At 35.2% G+C, this 21,555-nt stretch overlaps 1 protein-coding gene across 8 annotated transcripts in view; it reads left to right on the top strand.

Moving 5' to 3' along the window:
- Zdhhc15 (zinc finger DHHC-type palmitoyltransferase 15) overlaps positions 1-21,555 on the top strand; it is a 231,964-nt gene that overhangs the window by 129,310 nt on the left and 81,099 nt on the right. For all 8 annotated transcript variants that reach the window (XR_010046599.1, XM_063246111.1, XM_063246114.1 and 5 more), the window contains 5 exons: positions 11,651-11,720; positions 13,361-13,393; positions 14,068-14,188; positions 18,439-18,571; positions 20,165-20,291. Coding sequence is in view for 7 of the 8 variants with exons in the window: in XM_063246111.1 (XP_063102181.1) it covers positions 11,651-11,720; positions 13,361-13,393; positions 14,068-14,188; positions 18,439-18,571; positions 20,165-20,291 (484 nt within the window). In the remaining variant the exon portion in view is untranslated. The remainder of the gene's footprint in view (positions 1-11,650; positions 11,721-13,360; positions 13,394-14,067; positions 14,189-18,438; positions 18,572-20,164; positions 20,292-21,555) is intronic.

Genomic DNA, 21,555 nt, shown 5'->3' with positions numbered 1-21,555 from the left:
TTTCTGAGTCTCTCAGTAGAAATATTTCCTTCTATATCTAAGGTCTTTAGGCCAACAAGAATAAATCAAAGGAACAGGTAGTAAGAATTTGCCTGTGGTTGACAAAGCAAAACGATGAATAGTACTATTTCCTTTTCTACCCCTTAATTGCTAGATTAATGAATCCTGGCACTCAGAGAAATAGTATCTTATAGTGAATGCTAATTTGAAGTATAGTTAATCTTCTAGAGATCTTTGCCCTGTCTCTTCTCTACAATCTACTTAAGCCTGTAACTGACTCTTCAGAATATCATGCCACCATTCTGTCAAGCCAACTGCTTCAGAATGGTAGAAATCTTGGCAAAACTAATAAATTATGTGAATATGACCTCATTGCTTACTTTTATTTTTAATGAGGGGTTTGTTCCTTGATCAGAAGCAATGCTGTATAGAATAACATGATGGCAGGCAAATCATTCTTTAAATTTACACTGGTATTTGGGCCAGAAATATTGCATGCTAGCCAGGGAACATCCAGAACCAAGCCACTCCCTGTGAGTCAGTGTCATTCATGGACCAAGGGGAAAGAGAACAAACCTACACCAGCACACAAGCTCAGTCTGGAAGCCAGCACCATGTGCAGGCCACCACTAGATGAGGAACAGAGGAACAAACCTCTCCCTGTGAGTCAGTGCCATTCATGGACCAGGAAGGAAGAGAACAGGGCCACACCAGCAAACAAGCCCTGGGAACCAGCACCTTGTATGGGCTACCACTGGACCAGGAACAGCCAGACCCAGGCCTTTCCCCATGAGTCAGTGCCATTCAGGGACTGGGGTAGAGAGAACAAGGACACACCAGCAAGTGAGCCCAGTCTGTGAATCAATACCACACACAGATCACTGCCAGACTGGAACAGCCAGACCCAAGCCTCTCCCTATGAGTCAGTGCCATTCGTAGCCTAGGGGTAGAGAGCACAAAGCCACACCAACAAGCAGGCTCAGTCTGGGAACCAGTGCCATGTGTGAACTGCCAGCTGACTGTAAACAACCAGACCCCAACCCCTTCTGGTGTACAGGATGGCACACAAGAAGTACAAATCACCCTCACCCCTTCTAAGTAAGTGACCAGTTTATCTAGAGAAACACAGGCTATGATGATAGCTATCAAGGTGAAATGTAGTTGGATGTGTATGGTGCTTTGGTGTTACACTAACATTGCATATCTAGGGCCAGTGATCTGATCGTATGTTCAGTATGCAGTGTGGCATCTATGGGAGATTTCTTTCTGAGAGTTGTAGCCATTGTTGATTTCCTATGTTCTTGTTTTGAAGTCCTACATTGTTTCCATTGTTTGGTTGGGCTGGGTTTTATTATCTTTTGTTTTGTTTGATTATGTTAAATCCGATGGTAGGAGCACCTATTTCAAAGTTAACAAGATAAATCATGGTAACAATTTTGGATTTACTATTGTTTTGAAATCCTTCATTCCTTTCATTGTTTTGTTTTTATTGTTTCTATTCTATTTTATTGTTTGATTTTTACTGTCTCTAAAGTTATCTGCAGCTATTCTGAAGACATCAAGAGGCGTTATGGCATCTATTGGTGATTTTGTAATGTCTCAAAGTCCTGTGTCTCTTACACTGGTTTGTTTTGATTGGTTTTATTCTGTTTTATCCTCATTAAAATAATATTTAAAAAAGAACCATTGTATGCAAGAAAGACAGCTCTATATCCACAGTATCTAGTCTAATAAAGAAAAATGCTGTCGCTTTCATGATACAAAACAGTGATTAACCTGACACAAGTAGATGTAATAATGGTTCTATATTGGATGCTCAGTGTTGTTCTCTGCTTCTGGCATACTGAGATGTAACTTTAGTTATAGCCAGGTTGGCCATGGTAAAAAGAAAGCCATATTACTGAACTCTTGGATAACCTCCATCCCTGCTACATGCCCCTTTTTGTCTGTAACTGCCCTGGGCAGTAACAGGGGTGGCTAGAGAAAGAGACTAAATGGAATCCATAGTAAAGCTCCTTCTACAATCTCGATTATTAAAATCTTTCTCTGTTGTGTGCTATGGTCTGAATGTTTGTACACTCACCCCAAATACATATATTGAAATCTTAATCTCCAAAGTGGATGATACTAGGAGGTGGATCTTTGGAAAGTGACTAGGCCTTGAATTTGGAGCACTCATTGATGGGAATAATGCCCTTATAAAAATTTGTTGCCCTTTACACCATACCATGTAAGGACACAGTAAGATGGTGCTATTTATGAAACAAGTCCTCACAAGCACCAAAGCTTCCAATACCTTGGCCTTGGACATTCAGAAGAGTGAGAAATAAACTTACTGTTCTGAAGCTACTTTAGCTATGACATTTTGTTGTATTCATGCCAAAGGATTAAAACATGTGATTAGTCTTTGTTGAGCATTCATATGAGACACCAACATCTTCTTGCTTTTTGTCCATTCAAAGAGATCTTTCCATATACTTGTTTTCCAGATTTTCTTGTCACAAGTTTTCCAAATATCCTCTTTTGAAGTCCTAAACATCAGCCCAACCAGTGGCCACAGCCAAAAAGTTAGTATATAGTCACATGACTAGCCATTTTTCATCCAAGCAATGAACAACTGGGTCCACTACTCAAAGTTCTACTCAGTGGAGGATTTCCCTTCACAACTGTCCTTCAGGTATATCACAGACAGGTGTTGGGATGCTACAGCTGTCTACTCTCAAATGGAACCTGCATATCATACAGAACCATCTATAAGCTATTCCTAAGTCTTTTCATCCTCAGTCCAATGATCAAAGCAAATTCCTCAAGAGACTACAAGTACTCACTAATTGAGAAAGTTTTATAATAGGAGTGGGATCCATAAGCAATTGGACCACTTCTTCATGTAACCTATTTTACCTTCAGAGTCTGCTCATGCCTGACCATATATATACCACTTCCATTTAATTTTGGATCATTGCTGTGCATGCTGGAATTTGGCTAGATGGATAACACATAGTTCATAATAGGCAACTCAAGTCATATGGTAGCTTGGTGGGCAGTGTTTAAGCATTTAGTCTCTACTGAGGGCCAGTGCAAGGTTCAGAAGTGTTTATCAGAAGAATAGTTGTCTGTGGAGTCTTTGGTCCAAACATGTGAAGAAACTTCACAACAGTTCATCCATGGGAGTCTGAAAAAGGCTCTGACACATCAAGAACTTTTATATCAGCTGGATCATATGGTCCAAGACATTTCCACCTGCCTTCTGGACATTGGTCCCTCTAGTAACCAAGCCAGGCAGGGAGAAAGAGCCAGGTCCACCCCTGCAAACCTGCTGCCATCAGGAATCCTTTTTCCTTCAGGGAACCATTGTGGGAAGGGAGAAACAGCCAGATATGCCTTGTACACCTGCAGGCTGCCTTGGGAGATGCTTGCATCAAGTGGGCAGCCAGAATAGTCCAGACAAACATGCCCCTGTGCTGCTGCCATTGGAGGAATCCCAGTGTAGTCATGCAAACATAAAGAAAATCAACCCCACCACCATGCACCCATAGCCATACAGGAAGCCTCAGTGTAGCCACACAGACATGGAGAAGCCTGCCCCATGATACACTGCCTCCCTGGGAACCTGGGTTCAGAGAAACTCAAGTGCCTGGCCCATTCCCCTACACTGTAGAGGAGCAGACAATGAGGGGAAGTGCCTGGAATGCCAAAACTAGCTTGTTGGGAGGAACTCAGGACAATGTCAACACAAAGGAGCCAAAAGCATTCTCAGATCTCTTGCCCACACGGAACAAGTCTGGAAGATATAGATATGGAAGAAAATGGAAGCTACATGCCTGAAATCTCTAAAAGGATAGCAACTGAAGTAATGAAACAACTTCATGAGGCTGTAAAATTAATCAGATAAGAAATAATATGTCAGGTAAAAGAAAAAATGACACATGTAATGAAAGAATTTCTGAACATATATAAAGACTACATAGACCAAAAGAAAAGAGGAGCATAGGAAAATGGTGGAAACCTTAAATGAACGATATAAGAAAGAATTACAATGCATGAAACAGATTCAAAGAGATATCCAGGAAATTAAAAACTCCATGAAAAGCTGGCAGAATCACTTGAAAGAAACTGAAGATATACTTTCAGACCTTGAAGACAATTGAGCTAGCAATCATGAAGCAAAACCTCTCACAAATAGCAAGGAACCAGGAAATAATAATTCAATGGCTACAAGATGATAAAATAAAGATAATTTAAGAGTAATAGGTGTCAATGAAAAAGCAGGGGTCAAATAACATAAAAAGACTATTTGCAGAAGAAACAGCAGAAAACTTCCCAAACATGGGAAAAGGACCTGCCATAAGATACACAAGGCATATATACTCCAACTAGCCATAAACAAAATAAATCTATACCCATATATATAAGAATCAAGATCCCAGAAATTCAGCACAAGAACAGAATACTAAAGACTATGAGAGAAAAGAAAAAGATCATGTAAAAAGGAAACCCCATCTGAATCATAGCACATTTCCCAAAAGAAACTCTTAAGGCAAGAAGAACTTGGAGTGAAGTATTTCAAATCCTGGAAAAAAAAACAACTTCCAACTCAGGTTGATGTACCCTGTAAAACTATATTCCAAACCTGATAGAAAAATAAAATATTTATATTTTAAAGAACAACTGAAAGAAATCATGACCACCAAACTAATCCTACAAAGAGTGATGAAGGGTATTATAGAGATAGATAAAGATGGCTACAATTTCAGGAACAGAAGCAGAGGGAATTGCCAAACAGTGCAGATAATTGAATCAAGGAGAAAAGCAGGGGGTCAGTTGCAGGAGGATAGCATGGCAGAGATGAACAAATGCAATGTTCATTATAATCATTAGTGTAGATAACTTCAATTCACCAGAAAGAAACACAGGGAAAGTGGATCAAGTACCACATTCACCAATATGCTGTATACTAGAAACACATTTAACTCAAAAGGAAATTCATAGACCAAAAGTCAATTGTTCCATGTGACAGGAAATCAGAAAAAAGCAGGGATAAATTGCCCATCAACTGCAGAATGAATAAGAAATATATGGTATTTTAATACAATGGAAAGCAACTCAACTATAAAGAAAGATATTCTCGAGGCTCTCATATGTAAATGGATGCAACTTGAGATCATGCTCATGGGTGAAATGTATCAGACTTATCATGATATTTCATAGCATAAAAACTGAAGGATTTTGTGGGATCCAAAATATGCAGTATATATTTTGAAAGTGATGGGGTGGAAACATCCAAAAAGGGAAGTTGGTAAGCATTGTTAATTTCCTATTATCTTGTCTTGAATTCCTTGTATTTTTTTCATAGTTTTGTTAGGTTTGGTTTTATTCTGTCTTGTTCTGTTCAGTTTTACTGTGTCTAATGGTATGGGCAGCTATTTTGAAGGTAACAGGATGTATTATGATAGCCAATTTTATTTCCTATTATCTGGTGTTTAAGTCCTGTATCACTTTCATTACTCTGTTCTAACTAGCTTTATTCTGTTTGTTTTGGTTTGGTTTTATTCTCTCTAAAATAAAAAAAATAAATACATCTAGTCCTGTTACAGAGCTTGTTCTTATTCTGGGCCCCACTCAAAATTATCAGAATTCATGTTATTCAGTAAGTGGCAGAAGTATCAAGCTCAGATGAAGAATATTTTATCTTCAAAATCCAAGACTAACTAGGCATTGTAATTCTTTTGCTTTATGATATATCTTTCACCTCAGAAGAAATATCTCAACATGTCACAAATCAATGGATTCCTAGAAATTTTGCTGATGTAAACAGTTTTTGAATTAATTTTGAATTTATTTTTCATCCTGGGCCATATTTTTTTGCCAATGAGTCTAGAATAATTGCTACTTCTTGCTCACTAGGTCAAATTAACATAATGTCATCAATGTAATGGACTAGTGTGATGTTTTATGGAAGAGAAAAATGATCAAGATCCCTGAAAACTACATTGTGACATAGCCCTGAAAACTTGATGTACTCCTGAGGTAGCAGAAATCATATTGCCTTCCATAGATCTAATGGATAGGGATGGAGATAAAGGTATTTGTCAGAACATTGACTGCATACCACGTACCAATGAATATGTGACTTTGTTCAAGCAATAAAACCATATCTGGTACAGAAGCTACAATTGGATTTATCACTTGGCTATTCTCGAAGATATTTGTTCAAGCAGTGAAACCATATCTGGTATAGCAGCTACAACTGGATTTATCACTTGGCTATTCTCCAAGATACATGTGTCTTCTACACGGGCCAGGTAGTCTAGTTTCATGAAGAATGTGATAAAAATTATCATCTCAACATCTTTTTTAAGTTCTTGATTATTACACTAATCTATCAGTGCCTCTAAGAATGCTGTATTTATTTGGCTTACCATTTTCCTAAATAAAGACAATTCTACAATCTCGCACTCGGCCTTTCCTATGATAACAGACTTCATTCTACAGGTTAGGGAACCACTGTGGAGATTCCGTCAGGTTCTTATTATGTTTTCTCCAATTGTGTATTCTAGACACTGGAAAAATAACCACAGAGGCATTGTCTACCCAATAGACAAACTGTGGGTCCGACCAGGGCTAAAAATTTCATTGATTACTTGGCCTCTATAAGTTCCAACCCTGACCATACTGAAGGTTTAGTTCTCCTGAAATTAGTTCAGAACCAGTATCCAGCGTTATCCTAAAGGGCTATTTATTTCCTTTCCTTAGGGTTAAATTAACTCCATAAAAGGCAGAGATACTTTCGGTGAAGGCTGGGCAAAAGATTTAATGGTATAAACCTTTAGCAGTTTTGGACGAATCTTGGGGTCTTTCTTCAAGGGATCTAATCTCCACTTCACTCAAAGTGTTTTAGATATGTATACTGGCTCAAATCTTGAGAGTTCACTGAGAAATCATGACTATTTTTAGGATTGAAATTGGACTTTCAGTGAGTTGACTCTTATCAATCACTGTCTCATCACTTTTTGAAGTCACAATATTATAATCCCAATAGTAAGTCTTTATAATATTGTAATCCAATTATTATACATTGTAATCCACATGTTGTAACCGTGTATACAGTCCTCCTCACAATCCAGAAAGTTATATTTGTAATCCCCTTGAAATGTCACTGAAATTCCAGTGAGTTAATTCCAATCTACTACTTCCAATGCAACCCATGAGAGTAACACTAAGACATATTCAAAGTTATGAGCAGCCAAGAGTCCTAAGACTGATCCAAGTGAGGATATATAGACAAAGGCCTTGATCCAAAGCCTCTCCAAAAATGTATTATCTTATGAAGAAGGAAGTGGCTTGAGGACCACTGACAGGGAGGATGGCAGGAACTATATGAGTAACATGAGCTGGATAGCCAAGTGGGCAGAAAAGCATCTTTGCAGTATGGAAGGAGATATGCAGAAAGATCAGCCTGCATGACTTGATTGGGATAATATATCAATGAATTTAGTAAGGTGATGCTTCAGTTTTTTGATACGTAAACTTTTGTACCCTGGTCATAGCCTCTTTATTTCAAAGCTTATGGCCAGTTGACATTCCTGGAGCTGACTGGCTCTGCCATCCCACTGCATTTAACTGATTCACAGGGAACACAATTCGAGGAAATTGAAAATTATCAGTTAGCCTAAAAAATTACATATTAGTACATCAACTGGCCTTATTTTCATTAATTAGATCCCAGTGAAAATGGAAGGAAAAGGCATAGCCTCCTCTGTATATATCAGTATATGAAGTAAGACTTAATTTAACTAATGTTGCAGCAGTTGTTCTGATGTCTAGGTAATCTTATACAGTCACTAGGACAATATACCCAACACCTAGAATTTAAAGGTGGAGAGGTTTATTTGGGCTCATAGCTAAAGTGGATTCAGTCCATGGTTGGTTGGCTCTAAGGCAAAAACAACATGGTAAAGTAACATAATTTCCAGGAAACAAAGAAAGGAGGAGCAAGGAGTAGAAATATACCCTTCCAAGTCATGTCCCACAGTTACCTGCACCTTACAACCAGTTTCTACCTCTGAATGTGATACTTTGGGGACACTAGATTTAAGCCATAACAATTAATCTAGAACTTTTATGCTTATAAGTAAGAACATAGTTAGCTTCCTGCCTATTTCGTTTCTAGAAACTTGGTTAGCCAAAGCCATATTTCTGGATGAGTTTGACTATTCTGACTGCTTTCTTGTCCATAATGATAGCTTTGCCTACGTTGCTCTTAGTGGTTGATTGCCACCACTTGACTGCTGCCACCACTGATCCAATTAGACCCATGGTATTTAGGTTTCCCAGTTTAGTGACTATAGTTCCCACACCTGGCCTATAAAGAAGAGCAGTCACAGAACACTTCAAGCATGCTGTGTTCCTTGCTCAAATTTAGTTCTCATAATATTGGTGAAAAGTATGTCTTCTAACTAACTTAATGTAAGTGAGTAGGTCTTAAATGACAAATTCACTATAACTCGTCAGTTTCTTAGCCTTGAAGTCCTTCCTTTACATTAAATCAAGGCAGGTGTGTCATTTTCAGTTAATTTACTGTGGGCTACTTTGTGGTCCGTGATTCAACCACCTAACCAACCAAACTGTTAAGCCTTTTCTACCTCAGTTATCTACAACATTAAACGCAGAATGCTATTTACAGGTTGTCTTGTGGTGAAATGCTGTGTTGCTTACATTGTTCTGTTCTGATTTGTTTCGTTATGTTCTTTTTTGTCTTAATCTCTTTAAAATAAAAAATTTTTAAAAATTTCTAAATGCAAAATGCTTCCTTAATGGAACCATATCAATATTTTCATCTACATCTGATTTTATGTTGCTTCCACAACTATTTTATGTCTTTTATTATCCATTCTCACACATACTCCCTGCATTTCTGCCTGAATAAGCTACAAAACTCAAATTCTTTTGTAGTGTATTGTACCTCCTCATTAGTCATTAGTCAGTCACACTATGTACTTCACTTTTTGGAACCCACAATCCTTTAGTCTAATTATGGGTCTGGAAACAAAGAGGAGTTGGTTTAGAGGAGAATCAGTATTTTCTTGCATGGTGACATAAGACTCCTCTGGCAGTGCAAGATTAAACCCTTCAGACAGAAAAGGAGAAGCCAGTTGTAGTGGGAATTAGGAAGTTGATTCCACTGGGAGATGACCTCTTTTTCTGACAAAGAAACTTTATCATAATGGGATCCACATCCCTGGCTTAACCATGGTCTTCCTCCACATATCTATTCTAAATTATAGGATACCCGTTTTTGCCAATCAGTGCCCTCCCTTTAATAGTAGACACCTTATATAACTGGAAATTATTTGCATAATTCAGCTATTCCCAGGATGAAATTCTGTGTGTGAATTTTAACAATCTCAATATTATGGTCAAGAGATAAGCATCTGCTTCAGTACAGCATAGAAGATTTTACGTAATTTTTATGGTGCCTGATTAGGGAATTCAAGTTGCTGAGCTTATCCTTTTCTTTTACCACTTTTAATAGTTGTTAGTATCTTCAAATCCAATCAGATCAGAGAGCCAGTTCCAGAAACTACAGGATTATTTTAGAAGACTCATTAAATTCTTCTTCCTCCAGATCTTCTCTAGATACCAAAATGTGTTTTACTCAAGGTTATCCAAAGAAGGAGAAATGATAGGGGGTATATTAGGTTAAACAATTATGGAGACTGAGAGATGCCACTGTCTGTCATCTGTAAGATGCATACCCAAGAAAAGTGGTAGTATAGTGCCTAACGGAGCATAAAGTCCTAAAAATCAAGAGCACCAACAGTGTAAGTTTTAGTCAAAGTCCAAAAACTTGAGAAAAACAGGAAGATAATGATGTAAGTTCCAGTCTAAGTCTGAAGTCCTGAGAACCTGTATGTGTGATTGTTTAAGCCCAAGTCTAAGGGTGAAGACTGACGTCTCTGCTCATGCCCTAATTCAGAGAGAACAAAATCCTTTTCTCTATCCTTTTCTCTGCTTTTTTTGTTTAAGTGCTCATTAGATTGCAGCCCAAATTGCGGAAGACAATTTGCTCTTTTGAATCTACCAATTCATGCCACTTTTCTCTGGACACATGTTCATAGATATAATACACCCAGATATAATGTTTATCCAAATAGCTGAGCAACCAAAGTTGACAGGTAAAATTAATCACCACACCATTCAAAGTGCAAAGTGATGGTCATCCCAGGCCAAAGGAATTATAAGTACAATGGCCCTGAAACCAGAGAAAACTTTCAGTAATATTAGAGAGACAGCCAGTGTCAGTGGAGCATAATAGGTTGAGAGTTGTATAAGATAAGGTAGAAGAGATTGTCAGAGGCCAGATAATGCAGCCATGTAAGAATCTGGATTTCACTGCAAGGGTTTTGGAAAGAATCGTAAGTGGATAGTAATATAGTATAATCTCGTTTGCACTTCAGCAGATTGCTCATTTGCTCTGTGTAGTGTGCATTGTGGGGTGCAATAATTAAGGTGGATCAATTATACAACTATAGTAGGTGTCTAGGTGAGAGATAATGATTATTTAAACTATGGTTGCAACATTTACAGTATTCTTAAAAGTATGATAAAGGCATCAAACGTGTACGTGCCTCTCTCTTCCTCCTTGACTTGATTATATCTATATTTTCACATACACACCCCTGGTAAAAATGAATGCAAAACTTTGATGACTGAGCAGTCTATTGTATTGATACAGTTATATGTGCTTCTTAGGTGTACATTTTAGGTGAAAGGAATGTAGTTTTATATTAGCTCAAATTATCCATAATTTGTTTTATACTTAAATAATATTCATTTTGCCCAACTATCAACGACGTCTTATCAACGACCGTGAAGAAAATGAGAAAAAAAGAATGCCTTTAATATAAGGGAAAGTCAGGAAAAAAGAAGAAAGAGACAGGAGGGGGGATATAGCTTAGTGGCATAAGTACCTGCCTGGTAAGTGCAAGGTCCTGAGTTCAATTTCCCTTACAAAACAAAGCAAACAAAAAAAAAAAAAAAAAAGAAAAAGAGAGGTGGGATTTTTTTTAAAAAATCAGTCTCGTGAGGTGAACAGAAGCCCTGAACTAAATGTTAGAAAAAGTATACAGGTCACAGCCCTATCATTCAAGGTGTGACCCTGAACAAATCATATGATATGACATTTCTTTATCAATGAAATGGTCAGTTGAACTAATTTTTCTATGATATCTATTCTTCAAATTGTTTTTCTAAGAACCACTCTGCCATTTTGTAGAAATTTTATCCACCTTATACAATCTAACCTTTGGAGACAAGTGATAAATTACTTTCTCTTCAGATAGACTTCAGAATAAACCACCTATGTGATCTGGCAAGATAACTCAAGCAGTTGACAGTAATTTTTATCATACATAATCTTATGTCAGATACTCAAATATGAAACTTTCCACTTCCTGAAAAGGTGTTTTCAAGATTGCTCCAACAAGGCAAAATTACATAGCACAATTCTCCTAATTATCTTTTGCTTGCTAACTTAAAATGAGTTTCACTACCTTTAGTCAGTATATAATGAGTCATCTATATACACTAGTAAGATATAAGGTCTTACATTGTGCCCTAACAAATGTTAACCACCTTATTTTTCCTGTAGCTGTACGATTCTGTGACCGGTGCCATCTGATCAAGCCAGACCGCTGCCACCACTGCTCTGTCTGTGCCATGTAAGTGACAGACATATTTTACCTGGGCTTAGCTTGGACATGCATGGTTGCCTAGATCACAGGATGACTGATGCTAACACGTAGCTATGCCTAGATAGGAACATTTCCTTTAGATCATGATGAGCACATGCTAAACACTGTCACAGAAAAGATAGATTTAAAATGTTCTAAAGATAAATAATATCAAAATATTAAATATTAAAAATTTTTTTTAATTTTAGAACAGTTTGTAGTTTATAGGTTTATTGTGAAGAGTTCTCATGTATATCACACCCAGTTTCCCCAAATATTAGCACCTTCAATTACTATCATACATCCGTAACAATTAATGAACCAATATTGATACCTCTTTATTAACAAGTCTAATTTTCCCCTAATGTCTATTGTCTGTTTTAGGATCCAACCCAGAATATCACATTACATTCATCAATCTCTTTAGTCCTCAAATCTATGACAGTTTCTCAAACTTTAACTGATTTTTGATGATCTCAAAGGTTTTCAGTATTAATGATCAGGCACTGTATAGAATGTCTCTCAACTGAGATTTGTTTAGTCTTTTTTCATGATCATTACACTAGAGTAATGTGATCTGGTTAGAAGACCATAAAGCCAAAGTGTAATTCTCATTATTTCATATCAAAAATACATATAAATGACTTAATCACTGCAATGTGAATCTTGATCATCTGGCTCAGATAGTAGTTTTCAAGTTTTTATACTATAAAAATATTCCCTATGCCCTTCTACTTCCATAACATACTTTTTGAAGAAGTCTCTACACATCCTACAAAGAATGGAATTCAGGAGTGGTAGCACATGCCTATAATTCCAGGCCAGACAGAATTACTTAGACAGACTTCCTCTCCAAAAAAAAAAAAAAAAAAAAAGAAGAGAAAAAGAAAGAAAAAAAAGCATGTAAAGTTACATTCCCTCTCCTTAAAGGTATTTTAGTAAATTATTTGTAATTCTTCTGCGTAAAAGATGTGTCTCTTCTCCCACATCTATTCACTTATTAAATCATTTATTTATGTCAATATTGAAGCTTAGATATTAATTTTGTATTTTATATTATAAACAAATACTATTTTATGTTTTTGTTACTCTAGTTGTTCTACTTTTGAAGCTGGGTTCAACGGCACATGCCTATAATACCAGCACTTTGGAGACTGTGACAAGTAGGAGGGTCGTAAGTTCGAGACCAGCCAAGGCCACAAAGCAAGACCATGTCTAAAAAACAAAACAAAAATATTCTAGCTTTATAAAACTCCATCTTTATGTTACTGCATGTAATCTTCATTCCTTTAATTTTGAGTGCTTATTCCACCTATGTTTCTCTTAACTTTAAATCAAACACAGGCTGTAGCCATGTATTTTATTAAACTGATTATTAAAAAAAACTAGAGGAGACATCTCTATATCAATATCCTGGCATTTCTAATCCCTTTTAAAGGCATGTGACTTGTGACCAGCACAATTCTGTGAAATGTTGGTTTAATTACTTCATTCTAGAAACAATTGAGGATATAGAGAATGAGTTTACTGAAACCATGTAAATACTAGTGAAAGCTTGAATTAAATTTTGAAGTATTGTTTAATTTCCATAGCTTTACTCATTGCGCTTTATTTTGTTCAATTTGTAGGTGTGTTTTAAAAATGGACCATCACTGCCCTTGGTATGTCCTTTTGATTCATTTCTCTCCTCAAAAGAGTCAAAGTCGCTAAGTACAGCCACTTTCCTATGCCTGTTGGGATTGGGGATAAATATACTATGAAAAATATGGGAGTGAATTTCTGGAGTCACAAATGTAGTAGTTTCCTGCCCATTAACTTTGGGAATTGAGTATTATGATGAAATACAGCAAAGTACGTCTCTTCTTTTACAGTATATAATTCATTTTTGTTTCTAGTTGGCATGATGTTTCAAATACTTTAGGTTGCTAAACTCAGTAGTTCTCTACATTTTATATGTTTGACCTATAGAACCAATTTGAAATCACCTAATTACAAAGAGAACATGCCATAACTGGACCAAGCATAGCTTTAAGAGTTTAGTAAGTGTTTAGTAAACAAAATCCAGGTTTGTGTGAGAGTGTCAGGAATTGGTTCCAGAGCTATTAGATAATCTAGAGGTTTCTATGACTGTAAATAAAATGAGAAACCTGTGAGTGGTGAACTCTTTTTCATTCTGTTCTTATTAAGAGACTTCCATTTCTGTTGGATTTCTGCCTGACATATCCTGACATATTCCTGAAGCAGTAGAAATAACATGCTTAATTGCTTAGTCCACTTAGATATCAGTGTGTTCCCACTTGATAGGTCCTGGTTTCAACTTTTTTGTTTTTTTTAGGGTTAATAACTGCATTGGATTTTCCAACTACAAATTCTTCCTTCAGTTCTTAGCTTATTCTGTTCTCTACTGCCTGTATATTGCTACAACAGTCTTCAGCTACTTCATCAAATACTGGAGAGTAAGTTTTTTTTAAGAAGTTCTAAAGGGCCCCTTCTGAATAAATGTACACTCATTCATAGTACCTGACATTACGCATTCTATATCTTTTTGCATTTTGAAATAACTACTACAGAAAGAAAGAAAGTTTAATACTCAGATTTAAGAAATAAAGATTTTAGTTAAACAAGTTTCTGTCATATATAACAGTCTTTGCTAAGGCTTTCAGAAACCTAACCTTTTGATTCCTACTGTTCTTTAAGATGTATTTTTGCAATTGAGTTTTAAAATCCCACTTCTTGCCATTTATATATATTTGAAAAGTGTTGAAACTAACTCAAAATCTGTAGTTTCTAAAAAAAATACTTAACCAAACCCTTTGCTGTTAGAAAATACTACCTAATTCCAACTTCAAAGGAGAGTTGTAAAATTTCTTCTGCAAATAAAGATACATTGCCCTACATTTATATGTGACAAAAATGAAATGGAAAGTCTTTTTTCAACATTTTGTGACAAATTCTAGGTTCTGAATTAAGCAAACTTGGATCTAACACTGGCTATGTTCCATGCATCATTGGCTCATTACCATAATCAAATGAAACAGATGTTGAAAGTGCTTTTTTTCAAAATATCATGCTAATAGTTATAATAAAGCCTCAAAACATCTTGCTTTCATATTTTTGCTACTTGGAAATAGCAACCATATCCATTTATTTAAAATAAAAGAAAACTGAGGCAGATTTTCCATTTATGTATGTGTATGTATGTATAAGCATAGATAAATATGTATTTTTTAACTTCATAACAATGGATTCCATAACTTATCCCTTCCCCACAGCTTCAGTTTTTTTATTAATATATCCTTGATGAGGAGCTATCCAAACTGAACCTAAATGACAAAAGATAAATGTGGGTATACCAAATAGCTTTTACTTTAAGAAGAGTCTATATAGTAGGAATATCTTACCTTAGCTGGAGAAGTTAAGTTATAGGGAAAGAAGATGAATCCTATGGACAGGTGTAAATTATAATAAACTGGAGAAAACAAGAAAAAGACAAGGTAGTGAGAAAGTAAATAACTGAGAATGTTTAAACTATAAATATGTTTTTTTATTTCTACCAGCTAATAGAAAATATAGTGTAGATAATTACAATAATGTATAGTTTCCATTTTCCCTTCAACTTGCTTAGTGATTCAGATATTTAGTAACTTTAGGAATTAGTAATTACATCATAGATACAAAAACATCTTCAATTCAGAGATAAAGAATATGACAAGCAGAAATAACAAGCTTTTCTCAAAATTTTCTATATATAGAAAACATTTCACCATGTTACATATCTGAATATCTCTTCTTTGGTCTCTTTCCACAGTACGAGATACGTCATCTATTGCTCAGTTTTCTACAACCTGTTTGGCATTCCATCCACATGTTAAGCAACTATTATAAAAGTGGAAAACAATCTGCTAGATCCAGTCATCAGGCAAACTATCATCCTTGATCTTTACTACAGAACTTCCTTAGTCCTTAACACAGTAGGCCACTGTTTAACAACCACCTTTACCCTCATAACAAAATAAGCAATACTACATTTCACCCATTTTACCTTTAACCCTCCCAGTCAGCAGTAATAAAATGCCATAATGCCATCTATGTGCTGTATGTTTTATTTCATTCTTGATAGATGACTTTTGGTAATGAATTAATTATCAGATATATGCCAGAATTTGCAAGCAATACCAATATAGACCTGTCTTTTTCCTATTCCCTCAGTTTTTCTCCACAGCAGCCTAACTCATGTCTGACATATGAGAGAGGAAGTAACCTGTCTTGGTTTAACTCCAATTGAAAATGGCATTGATAGTTCAAGGAAGGAAATTCTTCTTTGCAGTCTCTCCAGCCAGAGAATGCTTTAGTGTCATTTACAAATGGCTTTCTCAGTTTAAATTGAGTCTCTCCTTAAAATAAAAAGTAAACACTGCCATGTATTTTAAAAGCCATGTTTCAGGGAGACAAATCGTACTTCTAAGAATAGCAAGCTCTATTTGTATGATACTTTACAGTTTTTTGAAGTCCTTTCAAATCCAATACTTTATCTGATTCTCACGGTGCTCCAAAGTAGGCAAAGTAGACATCATTCATCTCAAACAAAGGTGATAAAACTGAGGTTAATAATGGTTAAGTGACTTTCCCAGGATCACCTAGCTTATAAATTTCAAAGTCAGGACTGGAAGCTAAGCCTAACCCTGAGCCCAGTAAGTTTATTTACTACCCAATGTTCTACTGCGTTTAATGGTCCTACTATGGCTAAACTTTACTTACTTTGAGATAAAGAATTCAAAAGACCCTGAGATTATTTCTCTTCTCTCACTGTGAACAATAGCTAACTTTATAGGAAACTGATCTTCACCTACCACACTGGGGCCATGAATCTCTTAAAAGAAGTTATGAATTATCTTAGAAACCTGATATGCCATTATTCTATTAATATTCTTCTGAAAAGATTCTGGTGGTTATTAGTTCAGTGATTTAGTTTAGTTATCTCCTGAGAAGGTATTTTTGAACATAGAGCTGTTACATTCTTTGAACAGAAAAAAAAAAAAGGTTTCATGTTAAGAACATTATCGAGGGACAACCCTATAGATACACTTTAGTAGACAGAGTTCTGAAATAATAATTAGGAAGGAAAGTAGCTTCCAGCTCAGCTACACAACATGTAGACAGACTTTGTAATAAGTTTCACTTGCCCAACCATTTCCTATTGCCCATTTAAATGCAAAAAATAAGTAAAATTAATGTTTTAAATACTTTTGTAAGCATACAAAAAATTACAAGTCATGAAAGCAAAATCTTAGAGAAAACAAAACTACTGTAAAGAAACATCTAAAATATTACCTATGAATTCAAGTTTTTTTGTTTTTTGGTTTTTTTTTGTTTTTTTCTTTTGGTACCGGGGATTGAACTCACGACCTTGCATTTGCCAGGCAGGTGCTTATGCAGCTGAGCTAAATTGCCCGGCCCTATGAATTCAAAATCAAACAAACAGAAAGCAATCTAATCTAATTTTGGGTACATAGGCAAAGATTTTGTGAAGGAATTCTTTTGAAAAGGGCAGCTTCAAATAAAGGTTACTGAAGTCCTTGAGGTAACTATTTCCCAGGCTGCTTTGACCCCCCACAGAAATTTCACCTAGACTTCCTGTCAGCTAAAAGCATGTGACTCAATTATTTCCCCTGAACTTCATCCCTTACACATATATACCCTGGAAGATGCCCAATATTTTCTTACATAAAAATCAATTAAAATATCCTCTCAATAAAGAATGTGTACAATATGAACTTGTCAAGTGTTGCTACAAATTAACTTTCTACTCCAAAACGGAAAGGATCATTCAGGAATTAAAGTCCACTTCACTTAATCACTTTTAACTTTATTACTGAATAACATTTGGAAATAATTTAGAGTAATTCGTCATGCTAAAACAATGATCATTATTGGAAAGGAGGAAGTATTAGTTATCTGCTCATCCACTTAATTGAAAATTGAAAATGTTTTCTAAAATTCTCTTTAGAAGACAAAATATTACATTACACACATGATTTTAAAAAGTTTCAAACATTCGTTTTGTTCTAGAACTGCAAGTAAAAAGCTCATGCTATATGGAAAATAAGGTCCTAACAATTACAAAAATCTTTAGCCATATACTTTTATAATTACCTGTAATCTGCTTAAGTTTTACTGCATAAATAGCTATTATACAGGATGTAATATACCAGCACATTCCACTTCAGTTACAAAAAGTAACCACATAAAATATGCAGCAGCTTTAAAGTTAGATCACGATTTTAGGAAGGACCTTTAAACATTTTACCTATATGTTTTAACTTCCTGCATTCATGAAAGAATTCCAGGATAAATTGCCTTGCGACAAGTAACTGATCACAAGATCACTTCTAACCAATGGTTCATAATTCTTAAACAAATTGGAATACAAGCTTTATGTCATTATGACTTTGCTACACACTTTCCACAGGACTCTTTTCTAATTGGTACATTGTATACCCTAGTTTACACTGAATTGCAAGAATTCATTTTAGGTTTTGTAGGCTAAGAGTATATGCATAATAAATTATTATTAACTGACGGAACAATGTAAGAATTTTACAAAATCTATTTTTAAATTACAACTGTTTTATATACATGTAAACCTATATAATAAAACTAGCTAAGCTTCGCAAATTTAATCTTTTTTGTTTATTTTTTTTTCTAGGGAGAACTGCCCAGTGTTCGCTCTAAGTTCCATGTCCTTTTTCTCCTCTTTGTGGCCTGCATGTTTTTTGTCAGCCTTGTGATTCTATTTGGTTACCACTGTTGGCTTGTCAGCAGAAACAAAACTACCTTAGGTAAGAATGAATATTAAGTGTAGGGAAAACATATTAATTTATATAAGAGTGACCTGCAGACTGTTCTCAAGTAAGAGAAAAAATGTCTAATGAAGTATTTTAACTGTAATGATATCTTGTTCCTCCAAAATGGCGACACATGAAAATTCATGTAATGAGTGAACCTTACAGACTGAAGAGATCATTAGTGAAAGCTATCTATAATGTTTACAGAGTAACAGTTCCCCAGTTTCACAACTCATAAAATTTCTAAAGGTACTCATATGATGAAATGAAAGGATGGCTCAATAGAGAAGCAAACATTAAAAGGCAGGGGCATGCAGGTCAACAAAATAAAATAAACTGTTTAATTAAGCATATTCCAAAACAGAATCTTAAGAAGCCAAACCAATAATGAGAACTCAAAATTCTTAAAAGAATCAGATACTTGAATACCTATGTTTGTCAAGAAGCTACATAGGAACTCGAGGAGCAAGATAAACACATTGAATATGTTAATCTCTAGAAAATGAGTACAAGAAATAAACACTTTTGCTGTCAATTACTCAATTCTCTAGGCTTGAGTATATTTTTCTAGGCTTGAATAGTATATTTCTGATGAATTCTAGTGCAATCATATTTTCATATATAGTGAAACAAATATTTAAATGGTCTACAAATTAATACATAAGGAGTGAGGAGAAATTTTTCAAGTGCTGAATGTCTATCCAGGATCCATTCATCCAAAAGCATCAAAAGTTTGGTGCAAAAATCAGTGTACTTTAAGATTCATTTACTAACAATAGATGTGAAATTATTGGCACCCATTTTCTAAATCAAATAGATATGTAACACTTAGTTGATTGGATAAATTAGCACATTTCACTTAAAGATCAGCTACAAAGTAGAAAAGTACTTACAGCTTCTAGTAAGAGTGCCTGAAACTAAGGAATGAATGAAAAGTGCTCATATACAGCCAGAATCCAACAGTAAAAGTGTTTGCTTAATGGGATAAGTGTGTGTCTAAAGCTAATGTACACTAACAAGGCTCAATTCCGCATAGTCTTTGAGGTGATTATAGCTCATCCATTTACATTTTATCAGAAGTAAAACGTTGTTTCTTACATTTCAGGCTTCAGTATGAACATTTTCATTTCTGAAATGTTTCAAAACAAAATCAATGTCATTACATCCCTTTATGTGCCATTATTTTGGTCCCAGGTTTATAGATGGAGAGCATGTGACTGTTGCAGCCACTTAGATTCAAATAAAGTATGGTTAAATCTGTTCCTTCACGCCTTAGATTCAGCAGAAAAAATACATACTATTCCTATGGCTGCTTAATTATTTTTACTGTCATGCGTTTCTCCTGCATTTTTACAAATAAGACTACTAATTCTTTATGCTGAGTAAATTTATCTTTTAATATGTGATTAAACTGATTTTTACAATGTATTGTAACAATAGCAGAGAATGATGGGCCTATACTAACAGCAAAAAGATGTTATAAAACTGAGTCACATCATTGGAGAATTGTAAAATCATGACTATGCTGAAATTTGTTTCTTTTTTTGCTTTTTTCTTCTTTTATTTAACTTTCCTACAATGTCTAAGAGGCCTTTTGCACTCCAGTGTTTACCAATGGCCCAGAAAAAAATGGATTCAATCTTGGAATCGTCAAAAATATCCAACAGGTGTTTGGAGATAATAAGAAGTTCTGGCTAATACCTGTTGGGTCCAGGTAGGTAATTATTACCATTGAAACATTGATGCTAGGGCATGCTTTGAAGAAACCAATTCAATTTTGATTGTAGTATACAGCAAATCTAACATGACTCTTCATTCCTCAAGTTTTCCATTTCTCAATTAGTAATGACAGATCATGAGGCTATTCCATTTCTAGGTCAGTACTTTGTCTTTACTTAAATACCCAAAAATATAGAATGGATAAATAAAAATATATAAACACAAAATGGAATATTATGTAATCCACAGTAGTGGTTATAAAGATTATGTCACAATAAGGAAAATGCTTAAATGAAAAATGTAAAATCAAAAATGGTATATATACTGATTGAAATAATGAATAAATATATACAGAAGAATAACAAGAGAAATATAGTGAAAACTGTTATATTTGTCTGGGCAATAGTCTTAAAAGTTATTTTTTCTTTTCTCAATTTTTCATATTTGGAGGTAAATATTAATATCACTTTTATGAAGCAAAAATTAAAAAGCAAGAACAAACAACTTGGTTCAGAGATTTTCAACAGTTTTTATGACTGCAACAGACAAGCAGAGAAAGTAGTCAACGAAAATGAGTAGAGCTGGGGCTAGGGATTTAGCTCAGTGGCATGAGTGCCTGCCTTGCAAGCAGGCAGTCATGAGTTCGATCCCTGATACCGATAAAAATGAAAAAGACCAAAAAAAAGAAAATGAGTAGAGCTAAGCAATCTTGTGTCCTCCAAATGACTATAATAATCAGATTAAACAACCATCAACTAGCCTACCTCTGGAACTGAACTTCTTTACAGACTTCTTGCCTGCCTTTAGATCTGCTCTCAGACAGGGATACATTCATGCTCACTTATTTGAGGAGACTTTGCTGAGTTTGGATGGTAATTAAGGAAAATTTTTCACTTCCCCATCACTCATTGCCTTGATACTTCTTCTGTAACAGTGTTTTATAGGCTGATTTGTTTAAAATGCGATATACTCTACTTTCTTTGATATAAATCACAAGACAAAGCAATATCAGTGGGTGATGTTGATTAATGACTATTACCAGCAATTATCTACACCTGATTCACACATGCATACATGTAATTATTTATTTGCCATCACCACATTAAATGAAGGTCTAAAATGAGTCTTTTTGTGGTATAGGAGACTGAGGAAAGAAAAACAAAACAGAAAGCATAGCTTAGGGCTGGAGATTTATCTCAGTGGTATAACTTTTGCCTGGCAAACATGAGGTCCTGAGTTTGATTTCCAGTACCTCGCAC

The sequence above is a fragment of the Cavia porcellus genome, unplaced genomic scaffold, assembly GCF_034190915.1.
Source record: "Cavia porcellus strain 051 isolate PalLab524CR breed Dunkin Hartley unplaced genomic scaffold, mCavPor4.1 scaffold_3, whole genome shotgun sequence".
Taxonomy (NCBI): Eukaryota; Metazoa; Chordata; class Mammalia; order Rodentia; family Caviidae; genus Cavia; species Cavia porcellus.
This window is presented reverse-complemented; position numbering and strand designations above follow the sequence as displayed.